Raw genomic sequence first — 17,932 nt, 5'->3', positions numbered from 1 at the left:
ATTTTTCTATCCATCAAGCCATCATTGACTTTTCTGCATTGTACCGAACTGAAGTTACGGGCTTCAAAACGCGCGATCTTCGCGAATTTTTTCATTGTGGACACTTGTGTGCACATGTGAAAACCAGTGACAATAGCTTTATGGACAATGTTTTCAACTCTATGGTGCATCCCTTCTTGAATTACAGAACAGCGATAGATGCAAAAGTAAGTTTTTTTACTTACCATTAACTCGATTCAACTTTAGGAATCCTGTTCCAAGCAAGAATTAGACATTGTATTCTTCACTGCACATACATCGTATACATGTGACTCTATTTTCAAAATAGGTCAACTATGCGGCACACACGTCAACGCCAAAATATGATAGGCTCAAATGGGTATACTTAAATAACATCCATGGATCAGAGAATCATTTCACGATAAAGACTTTTATCCTGGCAAAAACAGGTAATAACATGATCACATCATGTTAGGAAACATCTGAATGTGTTATCTTAATGACAGTGTACATTAAAGTATAATCTTTTGAGCCAATCATATTTCGGCGTTGACGTGTGTGCCGCATAGTTTACCTATTTTGAAAATATAGTCACATGTATACAATGTGTGTGCAGCGAAGAAGACAATGTATAATTCTTGCATGGAACAGGATTCCAAAACTTGAATCGAGTTAATGGTAAGTAAAAAACTTACTTTTGCATCCACCGCTGTTCTGTAATTCAAGAAGGGATGCACCATAGAGTTGAAAACATTGTCCATATAGCTATTGTCACCGGTTTTCACATGTGCACTCAAGTGTCCACAATGAAAAAATTCACGAAGATCGCACGTTTTGGAGCCCGTAACTTCAGTTCGGTACAACGCAGAAAAGTCAATGATGGCTTGATGGATAGAAAAATATCTCAGGAGTAAAACAAGCCATATAGTATGGTCGTGTGCCTTTAAAGACGTAAATAGCTGAAGGAAATCGAGAGTCATGGGTGGAACGAAGTATTTGGAAGTTCCGTACCTTCTTTCTTATATATTATGATAGAGAGGGTCCTAATTCAGAACGGGTCATGGGGGTAATCTAAGGTACTTTTTGTCACTCTGTATGAATTTTTCCCTTCAGATCATTGTTTGTATTTTCTCAACATCACGCTCGCGTCGAGCACCTGTGGATTCGTTATGATGCTTTCGATCGGTGATTACCGTAAGCACTCTACTGAGTACTATACTGTACAAGACTGAAATCTCGATATATCGGTGTGTTTTCCTGCATATTTATATTCTACATTCTCATTTATCAATGAAATTCACCTGCATATCCATGATCTGAACTCTTTAGTTCCAAAATACTGAATCAACCTCGTCGCTGAACTGGCCATCTAATCTTCAATGTCAAAAATCGACCCCAAGATTTCCCGTTGTCTGGTTCCCTGTTTCCTGCGTTATCATTGAGGATATAGAACAGGGAACCAGTAAATTTCCCGTTGCTTCAAGAGTATAATACAGGAATATATCATTATTTTAAAGCAAAGATAGTCTGTTAATATATAATCATTCTTAAATACAAATTAATAATAAAAATGTATCTTCCATGTATCTTGAATACCGAAATTGTCTATGACGAATTAAGCATTTGACTTATAAAAGTTTTGAGATTACAGGCAGCACCGGCAGAAATGGCAGCCGTTATACCTCAACAACCTATTTCTGCGTCGGAAAGAGCGGCCAGATCTGTGTTTGGTATGAACTTAATAATTTGTTGAAATATGATACAGTTCTGTATATTTTCCATTTCAAATCAAACGATTATATTGATTATCATTATTATAGCAAAATACATTGTAGTGTTTTTATTTGTTACACAAATTATGGAGAACTCGCCCTGAGAGAACTCATCCCAGGTGTCGGGAGAAGTCGCCCCACTGCGCCTGGAGAAGTCGCCCCTAGTATCATATATACTAATTCTGAGATGTCGCCACATGGTTGTTAAGGCTTTATTTATTGCTGTTTTACTTCAACTTAATAACTTAATAAATCTATAAAATGTGCAACTTTTCAACATTTCCATTTGATCAACTCTAGCTACGATGTCGTAGCCTCAACTTGATTTGTTGTGGTTGAGGCTACGAACTGATTCCATATCATGTAATGGAGCAAAAAAATTCGTCACTAAAGTCAGAAAAACAAATAGTGTAGAAATCAAATACATAAGTATAATCATATTGTGGAAGAAATTTGGCTTATTTTGAATTTATTAAGCCCTTACGCGATAAAATAAATTGGCATGGTTACTCTAACCTTATCCTGTCCGCCATGACAGATAACGCGAGACTCTCGCCGTGACCCCTTTTCTACGTAAGTCTTGCCAGACCATATTTTGGATTTTCTACGCTATACAATTATCAATTAAGTGCGAATAATCGCTTCTTGGTGGAATTTCAAAGTTGCGGGTAAACCGTATTTACTTTTAATGCGCAGAATTTCTGACCCAAACGGCGCCAAAATTTTACTACGATTTGTTTACATTTTCAAAAAGGCGCCAATGTCCTTATATGGCACACAAACAAACGAGGCTGAGAACGGAAGTAATCATTATTTGAAATAATATGGTGGATGATCTAAACGAAAATATCGGCTAAAAAAGGTAAACGAGATTTTACAACTATTTCTACAATGATTTTCGATACTTCCGGTATTAAATAAGAGGACTACTCAATTTATTGGATTACATGCAAGGAATATGTTTAAAGTTTTATTATTAGGCTAAAGGAACGCCGGGTGTGAATCACACCCGGCTTGCTCCATTAACACGTATATGCTCATGTTAGTACCCTGTCCACGAGGTACGAGTAAGGGTACTAACATTAGTACTAATCAACTCCGCTTCTTTACTTAACGAAAAAGAAATGTTATCTGTCCCTTTTGCTCTGCTCTTCAAATTATTTGATGCATTTTATTTGGAGAAATAGAGCGGGTGTATGACGTCTGCAGTTTTATATATAAAAGGGTTCCAACCTAATAACCAAAGTCATCCTGAGATTACTTTAAATTATGGCATATACCTCTATAACCCGAAATCGACTGAATTGGTGCTGACCGTCAGTAAGCCAAAGGGTTATAGTATTATCTCTCTAACTGAACAATTTAATCAGATTTTTCATTGAAATTTGCTAACCATTGATGAATGATACTTGAACTCGATAAAAAGCATCATTGATGCTTACTCAGGAAACACGGTCGCTACTGAGTTCAACATCATGGCTCATGTGCATAATTCTGATGATTTCTGAAAGCTCACATGTATTATGCCCATCATTTAGTTTATTTATTTTTTGTCAGTGTACTAAATTTTATTATTTCTCAATAAAACAAACTGTTTAAAGTTGAACAAGAAGTTAAACAAATATTTCACTACTAAATTGCCAATGCAAAATAAACTGTATTATGTTATTTCATTATATATAACAATGCCGTGATCATGCGTACTAATGGGATTTTGTAACCTTAAATGCATATTTGAACTGCTCTACAAACTTGGGACATAATGAGAAAATCATCTTTAAAAACAAATTTAAATGTCACATTTAAATCCTTTACTAAATTGAATAATATTTCACATGGTCTTAATCAGCTTGGAAGTTTTGAGAATCAGCCAGAAATCTGGGCCGAATCAGTCAGTAATTTGTACCGAATCAGCCTGGTCTGAGTTTGAGAGTACTTACCACATTAATGAACAATGTTAGTATAATAGATGTATAAATCCAGAAAGTTAACAGTAATATTTGTTTTAAAAAATTTCTTCTGGTGTTCCGGTGTATGTTGTTATAAGAAATATAACAAGTTTATATGAGCACACAGACTTTCAATTATAAGTGATTTATTTTTCTGTTATCAACATTACACAAACAAGATGAATGCAGAATGGAAAGGAAGGGTTTATTATACAAGTGGAAAACAGTCTTGAACGTAAGTGTGGAAGAAAAATGCATATTCAATCAATGCAGTTGCATACAAAATCAAAGGTGCATAATAAATTGATCTTGGAAACATTGAATGCAAAAGCGTAAACATGTCTTTCATGTTATTTCTTTGGTGGATAATTTCTTACTTTTTAAAGATGGAGAAAAAAAAGAGTAAAAAAAATTGAGAATTATTCCAGTGCCTATGCTAATATAATTTTACAATATAAATATCAAGAGTTCAGCAATGATATAAAGTAAGGATTTCAAAACGAATACTTTTTGTTACCAATATTGAAACAGTTTTGCTGTATAACTGTCAGAGATGAGCACTGATGGAAAATAATGGCAATATTTCCAATATAATTTAGAACCTAGTGTAGGATCATCTAAGAGAATGAGAAAAAGTATTCGGATATGCGCTGAACATATTTGAGTAAGGAAAAGGTATTCAACGATATATTTGACAATCTGAACCCTCTACAGAAAGTACTGTGACTACTTAATAGTATGTTTGATAAAACAATTACATTTATTTGAACATCAATGAATTTAAATAAGTTACACATGGCACTTACATAGATTTTGTCAAAATGGATTGAGAACAAAAATGTTTATATCCGAGTTAAATGCAGATAAATAATCTTTATGAATGTGCCAAAAAGGTTTTGATGTCTCTGCAAATAAAAAATGGTGCACATGGTACCACTTTTTGACACAAAAATAATTGTTAAACAGTATTGTCAATGTTGTTTGAACAAAATTCATAAAAAATTACAATCTCAGACATATTTTCATAAAATAAACTTTTATATGCTTCTTTGTAATAGCATTACATGTGTGCAAATTTTGATTGAGTTGTCTTTCAAATAATAAAAAAATCATTGGTTCACCATAGTACTACAATGTAATGTTTTTGGTTTAGTGCTATGTCTTACTACCCAAATAATAGCCTTGTATAGCCTGTTCCAATGTTGGTTGACATCGGAATGAGTAGTCAGAGTTTCAGGAATATCTCACACACTGGCTGCCTATATCAACACACTTCCACTAATTTATGAGTAATTAATATACTTATTGTGTTGTCTTGATCCTGGCAGAATGAAAATATGACACTAGCAAATGGATGCATTTTCATGTTCCGTTGACATATTTGAATTTGTTGCAATACAACAGTAGTCAAAGTATGTTTAAGTAGGATTATGTGGTGGATATGTTTTTTGAACAAAACAAAACATTGCTTACAGTTCCAATAGGCACAATATATCTTTTATTCAGTCCAGAACGTACTGGATCATATCTTTAGGTTCATTTCATCCAAAAATATCTGCATACTTTAATATTGATTTTGCCTTATGGCATCTCAATAATGACCTCCAAAGGAATATGGATGTATATGAATCCAAATGAAGTGAATACTTGCCACTTAAAGGTATGTAGAATCAAAGTCTAAAAAATGACACCCATTACAGAAAAAATCAGTGTTGAATACCTACATAACCCATGTCACTTATACTTTACTATAAAATTGATCCATGCATTACGATTGTGGTCAGAAATGATAGGTGGTCGCACATAGCAGGTTTTACTGTATAAATGTGGTTTCAGCTGTTTGCTGCTGTTATTGTTTTTATAGGGTTTAACGCCATTTTTCAGCATAAGATAGGCTATACATGGCGGCCAGTATTAATGGTGGAGGATTAACCCGGGATAACCCTGGAATGAACCACTGACCCATGAGAAGCTACCGGCAAGCTTTCTCACATATCCACATTGGCCGAGCCTGAGACTCGAACCCACGCAGACACAGGTGAGATGGCAGTGATTGGTGACAGAGAGCACTTTAGACCACTCAGCCACTCGGGGCCCCTCAGCTGTTTGCTATTGATTCTATAGATCAGTGATGAATTTCTACTGATTAATCATTAGCAACATAAGAAAATAACAAAGATATTAATAATCCCTGTTTTCTAAAAGAATTTAACATGGTGGACAATTTCATCGCAACCCTTTCTGCTTTCCCTTATACACCCTGCCCCCCTTTGCATAAGGGACAAAATATGTATAAATCTGGAGTGAAAAAGAAAATAAATTTTGATCTTTGAAACTGAACTTCCAATGAGTAGCCTACAAGAACCTGCTTCATCGTAAGAGTGTGTTGGGATTTATCCACATTGTTCATAATATCAGTGAGTCAGAGTTGCATTAGCCTGTCAACACTATACAGTAAATTTCTTGGTTACTTGGCACACATACTGTAATCTGTTTAAAGGCTGTTAGGGGTTTTTTGTTTTGTTTTTTTAAAAAATATTTGTTCTTAAATATAATAAAGTTCTAAAAACCTATTATTTGAAATATGAAAATGTATGAAGAGCCACTCTCAGCACACTTATTGACCAACAATAATGGCACCTACATAGATTTCTCTGCTAAACATGTTTTGGCCTACATCTATAAAAATAGCTGACCATTCCATGTTTGTACCCTACACCCACCCCAAAAAATAATTCTGCTGGCCCCCTGCCAACAGAGAAACATAGGGATTTACAATAACAAAAATGTCATTATGGTAAAGAACAAGAATGATTTTATGGCTATTCTCTGTTGATCTGTTAGTATATCAGTTTTACCACATTCTCTCTCTGGATCATTGTAGCAAAATACTTTTTTGCCTGTTTAATGCAACTATGTCTCTGGACATATGAATGGTGGTAAACTGACCAGTGGAAAGGGAGAAGAGAGAGATGTAGGATAAAAACAATTTTTTGGTTGTTAATAATGTTAATTAAAGCAGAATAATGACTTAGATCAATTGTAAATACCTTAAAATCTTTGAATTACCTGGTTCCTCATTTTGCTTAGTTTATAGTCCACATTCATTGCCATACATTAGCCAGTAGGTGAATGGTTGAGTGTTTTTAGTGCTTTACTTTCATCATTAAAACCATTGTTAATATTTAAATTATAAGTGACTATTTTTTTTAATCAGTAGGAATGAAAATAGCTGCTGAAATACTAGAAAACAACCATCTTAGGATTCTGCAAAAGGGATTGTTGTTGTTGTGGGGTTGAACGCCATTTTTTAGCACACGATAGGCTATACATGGTGGCCAGTATTAATGGTGGAGGAAGAACCCAGGAAAACCCCGGAAAGAACCACCGACCCACAAGAAGCTACTGGCAAGCTTTCTTGCATACCCACATTGGCTGAATCCGAGACTCGAAACCGGTGCAGACAGAGGTGAGAGGCAGTGATCCATAATGGAGAGTGCTTTTGGCCACTTGGGGCCCCGCAAAAGGGATTGTAGATAGCCACCAAAGGAAAAGAACTACATTTTGTAGCAGACATACTGGGCATGGATGTTAAGAGTTCATTCACTCAGTCAGTACACAATTGCTTATAGTTAATCTTAACTCCATTGAAAGGAAAATATGTGCTTGTTATGTAATATAAATAAAATAGATGTATAGTTTATGCGCTGTATAATTTATATAACACTCGTATAAATTTTTCATTAAAAGGAACACAATTTACTGAAAATTTTGCTTTTGCAACAGTCTATATTTTACATTATGATGTATTAAATCAGAAGCCATTTGGATAAGAGAAGGAACAAAATATCAAAAGAAAAATATGTGTTTGTATGTAATATAAATAAAATATATGTATAGTTTATGCGCTGTATAATTTATATAACACTCATAAATTTTTCATTAAAAGGAACACAATTTACTGAAAAGTTTGCTTTTGCATCAGTCTATAATTTACATTATAACGTATTAAAGCAAAAGCCATTTGGATAAGAGAAGGAACAAAATTTCAAAAGAAAAATATGTGTTTGTAATATAAATAAAATATATGTATAGTTTATGCGCTGTATAATTTATATAACACTCATAAATTTTTCATTAAAAGGAACACAATTTACTGAAAAGTTTGCTTTTGCATCAGTCTATAATTTACATTATAATGTATTAAATCAAAAGCCATTTGGATAAGAGAAGGAACAAAATTTCAAAAGAAAAATATGTTTGTATGTAATATAAATAAAATATATGTATAGTTTATGCGCTGTATAATTTATATAACACTCATATAAATTTTTCATTAAAATGAACACAATTTACTGAAAAGTTTGCTTTTGCATCAGTCTATAATTTGCATTATAATGTATTAAATGAAAAGCCATTTGGATAAGAAGGAACAAAATTTCAAAAGAAAAATATGACCAGACATTGAAATCACTTGGACAACTTTTTTCAACTTTTAGGAACAGAATTCTCTTGAAACCTAGATGATATGCTTGAGTTAAATTGTGTGAATAAATTAAAAGCTGTTACAAAACAGCTGGGTTATTGGATTAGGAGAAATCTGCCCTTATCAAAAAAGTAACTCATCAAATCATTGATTTTTACCCATTATATTAATTTATTCTCAGCATTGCTTAATCCACCATTATATACAGAAAATGAATTGATAAAACTATTTTTTACAATTTATTTGGAGCATTAAAACTGAAAAGTGTTAAAAGCAAGAGAATTATTGCCTCATCTGCATACATTGATGTAGACTTTGCTCATGTTCACTTTTTTTAATCAATACAAAAAGATCACTTGGAATAAATGCCTTATTGAAAATGAAATTAAAAAAGACTTGGGAAGAATATGGTTACAAAGCAGATTCATGGTAAAAGTTAGATGGCTTGAAGCACCAGGCAAATATAGAAGTCAGTGTAAACCCCAAAGTGTTAAAATATGGGATGCACTGGACATATCTGTCTGAATATTTGTTCATTCATTTTCAGTGACCATAAATACAAAAATTTGAACCCCATCTTTCCTACCATGTGAAATGTCCAAATTTTAATGGTTTACACCTACTTCTTTTTTGTTTTATTCCACTTAATAAAAATTTCTTCTTATGAGGAGACCATTTCCATTGTCCTGGAGAAGTTCTGTTCACATTGTTTAGACGTATATCCCTTGATCAGATTAGAATATGCATTAAAATGACTTTTTAGTATTGTTGAATCCATATTTTTCTTTGCACTGATCCAGATTTTATTTAAAACTTGTCTCATAAAGATTTGTATAAATTTGATAATGAACAGATTTTGTCCTTATTATGTGGAGTTACAACCCTTGATTAACCTAAGAGCATCAAATAGTAGTTTATTGGCAGTACATTAGAAAATGTTTATGTACAAGATATAAGGTTCTGACTAGATTTGTATTGAAAAGCATAATTTTTCATAGACGTCTTTTCTTGTTTTTTTTATCACCAGTTGGCAATATTCCATATGAAGCAACAGAAGAGCAGCTGAAAGATATATTTACACAAGCTGGACCTGTTGTCAGTTTCAGGTAACCATGTCCTTATATAGGTCAGAGCTAGGGTATTTACTGTAATTCCAGATTTTGCTTTAGAGAAATGTATTGAGTTCTATATAAGCTATATGTACAAGAAAAGGACTACATTCTCCATTTATGAAATAAAATTCAGTCGTCAGCTCTCCACCAAATGTCTGGTACTATTTGTTCTATTATTTACCTCCAGTGATTTATATTCTAGATCTAATAATTAATTCCTTTCAAGGTAGATTTTACATTTGTTGATGCAATCTTGAAATTATCACTTGCAAATGTCGCTTACATTTTTTATCATTGTTTAATGTGATTTGCAGCAATTCTTGTATATCAAATTGCTTAATGCAAAGAAATGTTTCTTTCTTCATCTGGTTAATTCTCATCATGTTCTTTTGTGTCCTAAGAAACAAGGTTACTTCACTAATGGTTTAGAGGCTTGTGGTCCACTCTAGTTTACTAGGTAGATTGAAGAAAAAACACCTACATTGTCAGGGGCCACGCTACCAGGTGAAGTGGGCGACTAAGTCATCTAAAAACTTTGCCTTCTTCTGATAGGAACGTGAAAACAACTTTGCCCTGTGATCTTTTTTTGAGGAACTTTTAGTGATGGTCCTTTTGAGATGCTCCCTCGCCTTGGCTAGGTTTGTTCCAGAGTCAAGTTATATATTGCTCATGGCAAAATATATGCTTCAAATAGTTGGTGTTGATATCATTTACTCCGACAAACTCTTTCTGCATGCACAGACATGTGTTTTGATAGCTGATTGACCATTAACCATTTCCTGAGTAAGTTAGCAACTATTGCTGCCTGATTTCTGCACGTTATCCTTTGATGATAAAAACATACATGTGTTTCGAAACTATAGTTTATGTAAATAGCAATTTGAGTTTTAAGAATAAAATCGGTAACATGAATATTTTAACTGCCGTGTGTACATTATTTTCTTGATAAAAATCTGTTAGGAACCATAATGTTAGACATTGCTGTTTTGGGAAGTTGTTGGAGGGTTTAATGCCATTTTTTAGCACAAGATAGGCTATACATGGCGGCCAGTATTAACGGTGGAGGAAGAACCCGGGAAAATCCTGGAAAGAACCACTGACCCACAAGAAGCTAATGGCAAGCTTTCTTTCATACCCACATTGGCCAAACCCGAGACTTGACCCCACACATAGGTGAGATGGCAATGATTTGTAATGGTGAGTGCTTTAGACCACTTGGCCACTTGGGGCCATGTATAGCCTATCTTGTGCTGACAAATGGCGTTAAACCCAACAACAGCAATAACAATCTTACATTTGCAATTCTATCAATGGACTGTTGTAATGAAGCTATAAAGTGAGTGGTTACATTTAAAAAAAACTCTTTCTAAAAATAGATGCACTAGCATGTTGGCTGTGTCATTTCAGTTGAAAAAAGGGTTTAGTTCATTCATATCCTGACTTTGATTCTTCATTGTATTGTCTGCGAACAGTTATGGTAAAGTTTTATCAGCAACAAAGAAATTTGGATGAACAGTATGATCTGAAAGGTGTGTGCCTTTTCTGTCATGTACATGGTGCAGGGTTGTTTCAAGCAAGTCTAGAAATCTTTTTAGATGCCATTTTATAATGAACTTTCAGAAAGTATAAGAAAAAAATTGATTAAGCATTTGTACTAACTTGCAATTACAATACTGTAATCTAGTTACTCAGTTAAAATTCTTTACAACATATAGCTTCTTTTGTTCTCTTTTTTTTCAAGTCATTGCCAAAATACACTGAATATGAAAAGCAATGTTAAATGCAAATATTCATACTGGGAATTAGACAGCATAATTCAAATAGAACAAAAACAACACTCCCACTTCTCCCTGTTATGACCAAAAGGAGAAGTCACTTCTCCCTAAAATTCAAATCTAGCTTGACCCCTGCATTATTACTGAAAAATTGTTAAAGCATCATTAAAAATCCTTGTCACTTATCACAGCACAACCCTGCATTGTGCATAATAAACATTAAAACACCTGACTATTTTATGTAGAAAATAACGATTTTATGATCTTCACATTGTTGTTTTGGTGCAGTGCAGAAAATGCACAGAATCCATGATGGAAAAAGTGGATTGCTTTTTGGATGGTCAACTATTGTATAATAGTTACTGTCTTCTTGTGATTACATTGACAGTGGAAGTGTATGCAACAGGTTTATTGCAGATTATAAATATTTTTATGCTTTTGTAAAGTTTCGTAATTCTCTATTATTCCCTTCATTCTCTCTCTATAATTCCCTTCATTATAAAAGGGTTCCAATTATAAGGTGAGCATGATCATGAATCCGATTTCATTAAGGTGGATTAGAAACATTTGTGTCATATACCGTATTTTCTGGCGTATAAGTCAATGCGGAGTATAAGTCGAATTGACCAATTTTGTAAATTTTCCATCCTTCGTCCATATATAAGTCGATTTGGAGTATAAGACAATACCAGGTCAATAACTTGGCTTTGTATTTTGTACTACCGGTAGTAACTTCCGGTTGCATGAATATTGATGGTATCATTGTATGATATTCCATATTACCAGCAATCATGAAATTGCATTACCGATGCTAACATGCTTGTGATTTTACTTCTGAACTGCTGTATTTTGTTATCAATTGACACAGCTGAATAAACAGTCCATGCTTGTCTTATTATAATTGAAAGCACATCCATGTTGTAGTTCATTTTATTATCTGTAGTTACGAACGTAACTTATACAAACTTGTCATTTTCTATCGTAAGTTTGAAAGTCACGGACTCCGTTAAATCGATTCATATATATATATATATACATATACTATTTTTTAAGTGTTTGTTCTGTTTGGACTTGGATATAATTAACATTTTATTACTAATCTATTCAATGCTATACCCCACTATTATCTTTATTGGCGAGTTTGAATACAAAGTAATGGGTATGATCTCTTGTCCTTATAACAAATTTTGTATGGACAATGACTTCAGTAAAATGTTGACAGATTTTCATTTCCCTAAAAAAAGCCTCATTTCCCTACTGGCAGCCTCACTGATTTGACCTATTCTGTCGATTCTTGCCCTCAATCTGGTTTCAGTTATAGCCAAAGTGCTAAGCATGTTTAATTACCGTGTAAATAACACTGCATAGCCATGTGGTTGTTGTGACAATGTACATTGTAATTAAAACAAGAATAAATTGTTGATTTAGAGGTGTTTATTAATAATGGAATATAGTAGGCTCGTAATACATGAGGATTATCACAATCGTCAGGTAACTCAAAATACCGTCTTTTTTCTCTTTGCAAAAGCTGCAAATAAAAACCGCCCTGAATAAAAGAACGATCTTGTACACGGACAATTTTTTTCATCTCTCACTCTCTCTCTCGTGCGCACACACACAAGCACGCGCGCGCTCACAATATATCTGATTTTAGTTTAGTTTAAACCATATTTGTTTTAATTATGATATCCATTGCAACAAGAGCCACGTGGCTGTGCATGCTATGAAAAGATTGATCAAAATATACCGAACTCATTAAAATGTGCCCGTACTATAGCAATGAAAACAATGCCCATGGCTAAATTCATTATTTACATCTAGAGAAGGGAGTGGGCATCATTTTCTGTTGTACTTAATCCCATTGATATTAAAAACAGGTAGCGTAATTGATGTGGATTAATGATAAAGAACAATGGGGTACCGGCAATATGGTAACTAGTATCGGTAGCTAAAGCCAATATCAAGGTCTAAACAATTGCAGTAACTGGCTTTGATTGTTGTTGAAAACAAAGACCAATTTATCAACAACCTGTATAATCATTATTTTATAAATAAACATAGAACGCTCGAGTTAATATGGATTACATCCCTTTGTAGGATCAATTGGATCAATTAAAAAGCTATGCCGGTAATTGCTCACGTGTGTCCAACATTATACTGGAAATTCAAATATTAATGGACCAGTTATTTCATATCTTTTTTTTAGGAACAAACAATATGCTTTGAATTAGTACAGTACACTGTAGAGTATAGACTGGCCTGGTGAAGTTTTTACCGGTACAGTAAATTGTTTTCTTTTATTTTATGTTTGAGAAATAAGAAAAAACATGCAGAATGCAAAATAAATAATGACAAAACTTACAAACATAAACACAGTCATATTAGTTTATGACAATTTATTGACATAGTAATTTAACATGAATTTGTACTTCTATGTGACCTGTTTTCGATTATGCCAGTTATAGAGCAATGTCAGTAGCATACTGTAATCCATATATATGTCGATGGAATTTCAATGACACAATCCATATATAAGCCGATTCGGAGTATAAGACGAAGACTGAACTTTCAAGTCAAAAAGTATTGACTCATACGCCGGAAAATACGGTACCTCATTATAAGGCAATCTTGCTCTTTGGCAGTATAGTATGACTCATGTGGACAGGGTTTAAATGAGAGTGAACTTTTTCTTGTACATGAAAGCTATAAATTCCTTCATTATTTAATAGCAGCGACAAACCTCTGATGGAATAAAATTTCTCCTAGTGCTCATCATTTTCTGCTACCTTGAGTTTAATGGATGATGTAACTTTTTATTGCCAATTATTGATCAAATGTGCATATGGCACCAGCAAACATTTATCAGGTATTTCATCCTAATTTGTAGGTTAGTGTATGACAGGGAGACTGGAAAGCCCAAAGGCTATGGATTCTGTGAATACCAGGATCTTGAGACAGCCCAAAGTGCCCTGCGCAACCTTAACAACTATGACTTCAATGGGCGTCCTCTCCGTGTGGGTGTGGCAGCAGGTGAGCAGAATAAGGATGACATGCAGGGCATGCAGCAGGCTCTAGGAGGTCCACTGATAGAGGTGAATTATCTTGAGCAGGAGATATTTAAATGGGGATAATTTTGTAATTTTAATATACAGTACAGCTCATGTGTATTTTCATAACTTGACACATCATGTTGGGGGTGGAGAGGGTTTAAAAGGAAAAAAACTCCACCACAGAGCTGCCACAGCAGCTTGCAAATAAATGCTCTTACACCACGCTTTCTTGCAGAGTCAGTGGAGATGACCACTGAGGAGTGGACATGGTTTACTATATGACCACAGCAAGCATGTTCTTTAGAGGTTTATGGAGAGAGAGAGAGAGAGGCGCCAGTTTATCTACAGTGTTATCAGATGATTATATACATGTCCTTGTTCGTATGAAGATTATGTAATAAGTATAATGCCAAATCAAATTTTAGATAATATTAACATAAAGTCGCAATGCCTCGAAAACTGTACTAATACTACTGTCATTTTTTCATTTACAAAAGGCTGATAGACACCTTTTGCAACAAGAATATGCTTTCACTTTATTCAAAGAAATCTGAACAAACTTATGTAATCACTTGTTGATCTTCTCTTGAACAGGGCAAAGTTATCCTATTGTTTAAAATGAAAAGTCTCCTCTGAGGTACGTATATTTAAATTCCCGATTACAGCCACTTCTGTTAAAAAGACCCCAACTTAACTGAAAACACTGAATTTACACTTTTATGCGAACCGCATGTTTTTATCCTGGGAAATTAATGACCCGGTCACGAGTATGTACAGTCTGAGTATACATGTACACAGTTTTGAACTTTATTTCAGTTCTGACTGCATTTATACTGTATGGGACTTGTCTTTTAATTTTTTGTTCTGTCCAGTTGGGGTATTTTTTATTCTTTCATTCATCACAAGATAAAAACAAGTTCAAATAATATAACCCTTTGGAAACTCAAATGGTCTCTCCCTAATAAAGAATTGCCTAGAGTGGATGTTATAAACTTTTAGTATCAGAAGGCTATGTCAATTTCAGCATGGGAAATGTGCGTTTCTAATATGAAGCCATCTGACTTGGTGCATTGTACTTTGCACCTCCAATTACAGCCTTGTCACGGGGCCCCGAGTGGCTGAGTGGTCTAACGCGCTCTCCATTATGGATCATTGCCATCTCACCTCTGTCTGCGTGGGTTCGAGTCTTGGATTCAGCCAATGTGGGTATGTGAGAAAGCTTGCCAGTAGCTTCTCGTTGGTCGGTGGTTCTTTCCGGGTTTACCCGGGTTCTTCCTCCACCATTAATACTGGCCGCCATGTATAGCCTATCGTGTGCTGAAAAATGGCGTTAAACCCTACAACAACAACAACAGCCTTGTCATTAACAGCTTAAATTTAGTAATTGTTTCTAATTATCTGACCTCAACATATTCTTGAAATGAATAATAATGCTGAAAATTTTCAATTCTTAAATGTTAAAAGAAATTTAAGACATTCTGCATGGTTCTATTATTTGTTTGTTCTTGTAAGGAAAAATATAAAAACATTTTTATTATGATATAAAAAACCTAATCAGTCATATGGAAGTGATGCATCAATAACCTAATCGTACTATGGATCTAAGATGTTTAATTTTCTCAATGCAGATGTCTGTTTGTGACTATTAGAGTATTTGGCTATTGAGACAAAAAAAATAAAACATGGAGGCCAATTGTTTAAAATAGTATTTAGATGATTTATGTTTTTGGTATACTGCTTTGCAGCTCAAATAGATTAAGTGGAAGACATGGGATTGATTCTTCGTATCTCTCAATCAATTGATAAAATGATGACATAAATTTGTATTTCTCTCACATGATGTAATTTCTTTATGCAAATAAAAGACCTATTAGTGGCAGTGATACCAAGTTTGATCTCTGCATCTGTCTTAGATTGGTTTAGTGCTCTCTTGTGCATATTATGTTGTTGTTGTTGTGGGGTTTAACGCCATTTTCCAGCACACGATAGTCTATGCATGGTGGCCAGTATTAATGGTGGAGGATGAACCCGGAAAAAACCCAGAGAAGAGCCACCGACCCACAAGAAGCTACTGGCAAGCTTTCTCACATACCCACATTGGCTGAATCCTAGACTCGAACCCATGCAGATAGAGGTGAGATGGCAGTGATCCGTAACATAGAGCACTTTAGACCACTCTGCCACTCGGGTCCCCATGCATATTATGGAACCCTCTTAAAACAAAACAAAAACTTGAAAAAATGCTAATGGATCTATTTCAGGAACATTTAGCACAATGAATCAGGGCTGGATCAGGTCAAGTGTTAGGTGTTGGGGGGATGTTTCCAAAATTTCCTTGTAAGGGCACCAAGGTAAAAGTATGTGTGTCTGTTTACTCAAAATATGCATTATACCTAATAAATGTGTGCAAGAATAAACTGATTAATTTCAAGAGACAAGTGACTACATTTGTGTTATATGTACTATTTATGAGGGGGGGGGGGTGATCTGGCCCTGACAAGTTCCCAGTAATATATTGTGTTATTTCTTCTAACATTCAGTCACATGGGTATTGAGGGGTTATTTAAACTTGAGATTTGTATTATAAAAAGGATACCATGGCATTCCTTTTCTTATTTGAAATAAATTTATCCTGTGATGAATGAAATAACAAAAAAATCTCCCAGTTGGAAAGAACAATCTAGCCCCATAACTTAAATGGCCTTGCAGTAAACATGTATTTAAAATTGAACAAGTGTGTATATTCAGCTTTGTATATGGGTCATTATGTGGTTCATAATTTCAGAATTTGCTTTTGTCTTTGTTGGGCTTTTTTTAAAAAAAAAAACAATTGGCTGTTAACTGGAATTAAATTGTCTATACTTAGAGGATTATTTTTCATGTTTAAACAGCAAGATAAATTGACACTGTTCAAGAGAAGATCTTAATGGTGTGCCCCTTGTCAAGTCATTGCATAAATTTGTTCAGTATTCTTTGAATAAAGTAAAAGTGTAAACATATTGCAAAAGAAGTCGATCAGTCTTCTCTAAATATGCAGAATATAAAGACTATTTTACTTTGTTTTTGTACTGTCCCAATATATTTGATAGAAATTAAGATCACTTGATACTTGAAATGGTATCTGATTTTAAATCACACGACATTTGGATCTTTTCCATGGGTGGTCCACATTGGTTGACTGTTCAAATGTCAATCAGTAAAACTTCCGTTGTTAATGACTCAACCATAATTTCAGCCACATGTATTAAGTGCCAAGTCATGTGATAGAAACACACCTTTCCCATGCTGAAATTGACACCTTCTGTTAACATTTTAGAACAGTGTTTACAATGGTCACTGCCTTGATTTCTGCTGAATACTCATTGAAGCCAAGTCTTTTCTAGGGAGAGACCATTTAAATTTCTAAAGGGGATGTGTGCTTGAAAACTATTATCTTACTCTGATTTGTGGTATAGAAAAGGCCACTATGCCATTCTTTGCTTTACTTGAAACCAGATTATCATGTGATAAATGAAATAAAAATTCCACATTCGGAAATAATAATTTTAGCCCCATAAAATTAAATGGCCAGTCACTTACAGTACATATCCATTCAAGAATTTAACTAGTTGATGGTTTTGCATGTATATTCAGTCTCATAACTAGGCCATTACTGCTTAAGGACTAAACACAAGGTTCGCATTTAAGTGTTAATTCATTGTTTCATTTTTTGTTGTTTGCATTTTCAAACAGAATCTGCTGCTATCAGGAATTTAAATGTCCCTTCTTTAGTGGATTGCTTTTCACGT

General features: G+C 34.2%; 1 protein-coding gene across 1 annotated transcript in view; it reads left to right on the top strand.

Annotated features, from left to right (window-relative positions):
• Window positions 1-1,635: 1,635 nt before the first annotated feature.
• Window positions 1,636-17,932, top strand: part of LOC149786077 (cleavage stimulation factor subunit 2-like) — a 41,424-nt gene continuing 25,127 nt past the window's right edge. The window contains exons 1-3 of the mRNA XM_089976369.1: window positions 1,636-1,730; window positions 9,235-9,313; window positions 13,982-14,186. Of these exons, the coding sequence (XP_089832495.1) occupies window positions 1,667-1,730; window positions 9,235-9,313; window positions 13,982-14,186 (348 nt within the window). The 5' untranslated portion in view covers window positions 1,636-1,666. The remainder of the gene's footprint in view (window positions 1,731-9,234; window positions 9,314-13,981; window positions 14,187-17,932) is intronic.

The sequence above is a fragment of the Sinohyriopsis cumingii genome, chromosome 12 (genome assembly GCF_028554795.1).
Source record: "Sinohyriopsis cumingii isolate HCF-2022 chromosome 12, ASM2855479v2, whole genome shotgun sequence".
NCBI classification, from domain to species: domain Eukaryota; kingdom Metazoa; phylum Mollusca; class Bivalvia; order Unionida; family Unionidae; genus Sinohyriopsis; species Sinohyriopsis cumingii.
Note: the sequence above shows the minus strand (reverse complement) of the source record. Positions and strands in the feature narration are given on the sequence as shown.